Here is a 6,606-nt window from a genome sequence, read left to right on the forward strand (position 1 = left end):
TTCTTATCCTCGCATCGCAACTATAGAGATCTCTCTATATTTGTTAGCATAATTCTTCCTCCTTTGAAATGAGGTTATGGAGACAAGCCAGCAAGGAATTTTTCTAGTCTAGGATACTGCAACTTTAACCATCTTTTTTGAATGGAATCTTACACAACCTTGAGATCCCTTTAAATGATTTTCTTCTCAGAAAAGATATGAACAAAACAAGTATCATTCAAAATAATAACCTTAGCTTTGACCAATCTCATTTTTTTAGAAACTCAAAACATAGTCGTATTGTTAGTCCTGACATTCCATCATTTTCTAATTCTATAGAACAGGTTAGGTTGCTTGAGCCACATTTTCTCAAAGTGAAAGGAAAAAAGAATTTCCTTCCAAGACAATCAAGCAAGAGAGATGGGGAAGTGATCAAATCCAATACGAAAGATCAACTAAAGGGACCACGAGTACAAAACAAAACAGTAATGGGTAATTAGGGCTCTATCCAATATCACTATAGTGTCAAAAAAAAAAATTAATTAATAATCAACACAAAATTTTAAATGAAAATTACAAACATTATTGACTAGGAGAAAAATAGTTACAGATGTAGAAATGAATCTCTATTTTTTTCCTTTTTTCACTTTGTCTTTTTTAACAAGTCGTGTCTCTTACATGCTTTGTTCTAAATCACTACTACATCTATCTTCTCAATCCATTTACCACACAACCCTAGCAGGCTCATCTATTTCTGGTTTTCCTTGTCCATGCTTCATATCCTTTTCCATGATCTCTACCCTGTCTGTATTCATGCACTGGGCATCAATTTCTTATCATCTGTTCTTTATTTCCTCCACACGCTTTTCTGGCTATCCCTTTGTTTTTGAATCTCATAGGTTTGATGTCTTCTACTCTACACACTCTCCTTCCCTTTGTAATTAAAAATATGTTGATCTTCCCACACAATGTTATTATTTTTCCTTACTCATAAATCCCTTTTCACCTTTCAGTTTTTCTCAATCATTTTGGCGCACCCTCTCTTCTTTTTCGGATTTCTATTTTGTTTTATTTTACATAATAATTATTTCCCATCTTTTCAAATCCACATGTGGCCCCACGCCTTCATTCTTATTCTAGTTTTTTTTTGTTTAACATCCAAACTCTTCATTTACCCCAGACACCTCTTCGCCACGCCTCCATCCCACACTGATTGATATGCCTGCAATATGTTTCAATTATTTTATTTAAACTACCTATCACTTTAAACTTACTTGGACAATATTTCTTATTGTTTGTTCATTTCACCTCATATTTGACTCTCCTTAGCTTTGTTAGTGTTGTTAATTTTCTTCAAAGAATTTAATTACTCAAATAAAACACTTACAAACTTATAAGCTAAAATTTATCAAAATAAAGATAAGAAATGAAAATCCTCATTTTAATATTTCAAAATTGAGGTTTGGTGCAAGCTATTTGTGCCCCCTCCCAGATGCCCCTGCATCAATTTGTGTTTGATATAATTGTTAAAACATTTATATGTAACATATGCTTTATTTATTATGTAGTGAAAGCATATTTCAATTTCAATGGTCCTTGGATTATAATTCATATTATGTATGAATTGATTTAAATTATATGTATGTAGAATTTCAATACAAGCAAGTAGTTATTTGTGTGTGTGTGTGCATTTATTCCAATAATATGTTTTCTTAACTAGAAGAGATTCTATAGAGCCAAACCCCATCTCAAAACTCCACACCACAAAGCCCCAAACCCCCTCCACTTTATGAAGCTTTAATTAAGAGAAACAAAATATGAAAACATAGCCACATTATTGGTAGTATAGATTATTTCGCAATGAACTGAATAATTCCCATACATTAAATATTCAATACTGAAGATGTAAGTCATCATCGATTCCATGAAATAAGTCAATATCAATTGACGCGGCTGTAATAGTGGTATGTGCACTGACAATAAAAATGTCTATAAAGTTTTATGTGATAAATGAAAACCATATGAATATCAATTGATATCAATAGGTATACACCTTAACAATGATATACATCAATTATATGTTGTAGCTAGCTATATTTGTGTTATATTGTTGTTAAATCATTTATATGTCACACGTGCATTATGTATCATATACTGAAAACATATTAAAGTTTCAATGGTACTTATAAGATTACAATTCAAATTATATAGGAATTGAGTTAAATTATAAAAACAAATTAAATCATATGCATGTAGCATATCAATACAAGCAAGTGCAATTATGTGCATGTGTGGGGGGGAGAAACTAAATTCCAAGAATGTAGTTTTTATCTAGAAGAGATTCGACATAATGAATGCCCATCTCGGAGCTCTACACCACAAAGCCCCCACCCCCTCCGTTTGATAGAAGCTCTAATTAAGGGAATGAATAAATGTTCAAATATAGAGAGATTATTGAGAAAATATATTTTTTCACAATGAATTGAATAATTTCCATATATTTCATATTTAGTATTGAAGATATGAGTCATCATTAATCACATCAAATATGTTGATGCAAATCTAGATAGATTCTATGCATAGAAGGAGGAGAAGTGGTATTATAATTGAGATTAAATAAAACAAAGACAGATCTTTCATTTACATATCTATAAGTATGCCTTAATCCAATTATTTAATTAAATTTAACTTTTTATAATGCACTTAAAAACTAATTCAGAAAAGTGCTAGTCCTAGTACAAAATGAGGTAGTATCAGATAACAATCTGACAGAAATCATGAGAAAAAGGTTACAAACGATAGATATCAATGTGTTTTTAAAAGTTTCTTATAAATCTTACTATATTTCAAAATAGACTAAATTGTCAATAACAAAATTGTAATTTTTCTAATGATTCATTATACATTTTTTCTTATTTATTAATTGACTATTTAGATGTTGAAAAATGAAGATAATATTTAAGATTAAACTATCTGCAACAGAACAACATTATTTTCAATTAAGTATTCGAATGAAGAAATATACTGCTGAAAATCTCAACCATATAAAACAACAATAAATAAGTATATTATAAGGAAATGTGAATCTTACTGTTAGAAATTCTCTGCAAAACTTGTAATTTTAATTCTACCTTCGCACTTTCACTTTTGAAAGGTCCATGTGGAGATGTCTCTGTCATAGTAATTCAACCAAGGTCTCATCACTGATATATTCCAAAGCATACTTATTGATACACAAATATACTGATATGTTTCTCTTTATCGATCGTTTGCAAACTACTTTGGACCAGCACACGATTGGATGCAGTCAGATTTTAGGAAGCACAAATTGAATAGTCTAATTGAAGGATGAATGATCAACAGGGGGGAAGATCTTTGGGAGGAGGAAGAAGAGATTGAGATCTGCCACCATTTCCATTTAAAACAACCCACGCCATCTTCAATCCCCAGCTGGTATGCAGCTCGAGATGACAATGCATGAACCACACTCCTGCAAAAAACATACATACAATCGGATATATGTTTATACGAAAGAAGCACAAATCTTTGAACCAGATGAGCGATTGAAGCTAACATTACGTAATGATATTAATACCTGGATTATCAGCTAGGAATCTGAGAGCCACCCAACCTCCACTGGGAACTCCAACTGTGTTTCTCTCCGGAGGATCCACCAGATTAAAGTTAGATGGGTCAGTGCTTGCATTGTAGTTTCCCATACCCTGACCCACTATGAAGAAGTTGAAGCCGTGCAGATGCAGAGGATGGCTCTCGAAGGTCGCAATGCTGGTGTCCTGCAGAACTAGCTGTACGCTAGTGTTAAAGGGAAGCACTTCGACTCTGGTGTCGTTGAGGGTCTGTGTGTTGTTAGGCGGCGTGCCGGTGTAGTTGAAAGGAAATGGCGGATTGTCAGGGAAAGTGGTATTGTAAACTCCATTGGACTGATTAAAGTAGTATGCTTGAAGAAGAGCGGTGGTGGGAAGAATGAAGGATATGTTGTTAATGGAGGCTGCAAATTTGGTACCGTTGGGGCCTTGACATGTCTGTCCTTGGGGACACGGATTTAGCCCCAACCCGACTGTGAATAGGAACTGTTTATCCATCTTCTGAGGGACAGCTGCTGCAGGAAATTTCGGATTGCCCAAGCTTCTCATCTTTTGGCTAAAATTGGCGGCAAAGGAGGTATCGTTGGGGGCTGGAAGCGTCGGTTTCATCATAGGAAGAGAGGATGAGGATGAATTAACTGCTGTCGCATTGGAAGTTACATACTCTAAAATTCCAGCACTGGTTGAGTTATCAAAAGCTGCTGTTCCCGTAGCGAATGGGCCTGCTAACATGAGGAATGTGGCATTGGGTGGCTGAGACATAGCTGTCAAGAGGACGTTGGTAGTCTGACCGGGAGTGATGAGAATAACATTGGTTTGAAAAGGCTTGACATACACAGCATCCGCTTCTACCACAGTCAATGTGTGGTTGGCTATTGCGAAAAACAGGTCACTATTGAGTGCAGCATTAACTATACGCAGTAGGTAAGTTTTCCCAGGGTTCACTTTGAGCCTGAATGTATCTGCATTACACAACACAGGAAACCTTTGTTACATTTACATTTAAACAAATGAACAATAGCGACCAGTCTAGTTATGTTTCATCCATTTTAATACCCCGCCCTCACCGTTGGTAGAGCAGTTATACATAAGTCCAGGGAGCCCGTTGATGGTATATGCATCTGACACATTAGCTTGCGCACCACTTTGCATTGCTTGATTGATAACAGTCTCAGTGTCTGCATTCCACCACTCCCCTGCAATTTGCAACACATTATCAACAGCAGTATTTTCATTGTAAATTTAGGACTATGTACGTACAATGGCAACACATTATCAACGAGTACTGAAGGGCATACCGAAAACAATAGGCACTTCCTGGTGTGGGCGAGGGAATGGGTAAGAAGCATTCTTCTTGGGATAGATGATAATGGGCCCATGTATGCTTGCTCGCAACCATGAGATGTGGGCATGCCACCACAGTGTTCCTCTCTGCCTTTTGACAATAAACTTGTACACATAACTTTGCCCGGTTTGAATTGGACACTGAGTGACATAAGCAGGACCATCCGCCCATCCAGATCTAAGCTGCCGAATTCCATGCCTGAGCGATTCATAGGAATTCATTAGGTGCACCCACTAAAGGGACATCAGCATATAATATTATTTTTATTAAGTAAATAACTGAGTAGCGGGAGCAGAAGAGATACCAATGTATGCTAATATTGTTTTTAACATTATTTGTTACTTTGATAACCACGCGATCTCCTTCTCGAGCAACTACTGGAGGCCCCGGATATTGCCCGTTGACAGTCAAGAGAGCTTTCGTGGTGCAAAGACGAGTCACATTCGTCATTTGGATCTGTGGATATTTAGAACAAAGAATCAATCACGGCTATCTGTAAAAATTTAATACTTTCCTAAACAATAAAACATTCAACTCATTCCATAGAATTATATAACCCACAGTGAAATTGTAGCGCCGTGTGATCACAGCATGTTTCGCTGAAACAAATTGAATAGTGAACCACAATGCCAAAAGTGGCAGCACGAGGCGGCCATAAAATGTCTGCATTGCTAGAATCGTACAATACTTCCTCTTTCAGAGTCTGATCACAACTTAAACAGGCTAAAATGCCAAATTGTTTCTGAACTGAGATGTGAAAATCTGTTTCTTTGTGTTTGTATATATAGATACACGAATTAAATCAGCTGTTGTTGGGTAGGTTGGTAGGCAATACTGATATTTTAACACGAGTATAAATCGACATGAACAAGTATTGTTAGCAACTGTATTAATCTATTTCATTTTCTTGACTTTTAATGATTCACATGTACTCTTCGTCGTTTTTGTTTGTTATGGAGATAAGGTGGGGCTTTCTATCCGGAGTGGCAACCAAGTAAACGATTCGCCCGATGAATACACCATCTTTTCCATTGTCATTAAAATCCATGAAATGTAAACCTATTTTGGTATACCAACCACTGCTCATATTTTTGTTATTGGGAATTTTTGAGTTACTGGGTTCACATCCGTTCGTTCCAGACTGGTCTAAGCCTCCACTCCCGGTCTTCGAAGCAACATCGTTTACCCATGCGGGACTACGAAACTTTAACTCCTTTTAGCTTCTAGGATCACATGAAATGATTGCATGATTAGAATTTCAGTAAACATAAATCAAACGAGACCACTCCTAAAAACACTCTGATGTTTTCTCAATCTTCATTTATGATTGTCATATCTACATGATGCCAATCAACTTCAAGCATCCGATCTTGCTCATGGATGTGACGATATAGCTCCTATATATATTTTTAGCTCATTGTTAATCACACACCACACCCTAATTTCCCAATGGAAATTACTGAGCCCCGTTTTGGAGGTTGGTCTAATCCTCATTCATTTGAATTAGGTCCTATATTTGTGCATGTGTGGTCCCTTCATTGGAAAACCATAGTTATGTTAATAAGTGATTTGAGAGTGTTTGTTTTCGCATATAGATTTCCCTTGTGTTTCTCCCATGCCTGCGACATTCAGTCTAACCTCCTCACCCAAAGTTATGATTCCTAGGCTACCTTCTAT

At 36.2% G+C, this 6,606-nt stretch overlaps 1 protein-coding gene across 1 annotated transcript; it reads right to left on the bottom strand.

Moving 5' to 3' along the window:
* Window positions 1-3,335: 3,335 nt before the first annotated feature.
* LOC131030726 (laccase-4-like) lies at window positions 3,336-5,601 on the bottom strand. Its single transcript, XM_059216312.1, has 6 exons — window positions 5,491-5,601; window positions 5,234-5,385; window positions 4,883-5,127; window positions 4,652-4,780; window positions 3,575-4,546; window positions 3,336-3,469 (listed from the first exon to the last, which is right to left on the bottom strand). Exons 1-6 carry the CDS (start codon window positions 5,596-5,598, stop codon window positions 3,336-3,338), a joined length of 1,740 nt encoding a protein of 579 aa, XP_059072295.1. The 5' UTR covers window positions 5,599-5,601.
* Between the last annotated feature and the right edge of the window lie 1,005 nt (window positions 5,602-6,606).

The sequence above is a fragment of the Cryptomeria japonica genome, unplaced genomic scaffold (assembly GCF_030272615.1).
Source record: "Cryptomeria japonica unplaced genomic scaffold, Sugi_1.0 HiC_scaffold_1577, whole genome shotgun sequence".
NCBI classification, from domain to species: Eukaryota; Viridiplantae; Streptophyta; class Pinopsida; order Cupressales; family Cupressaceae; genus Cryptomeria; species Cryptomeria japonica.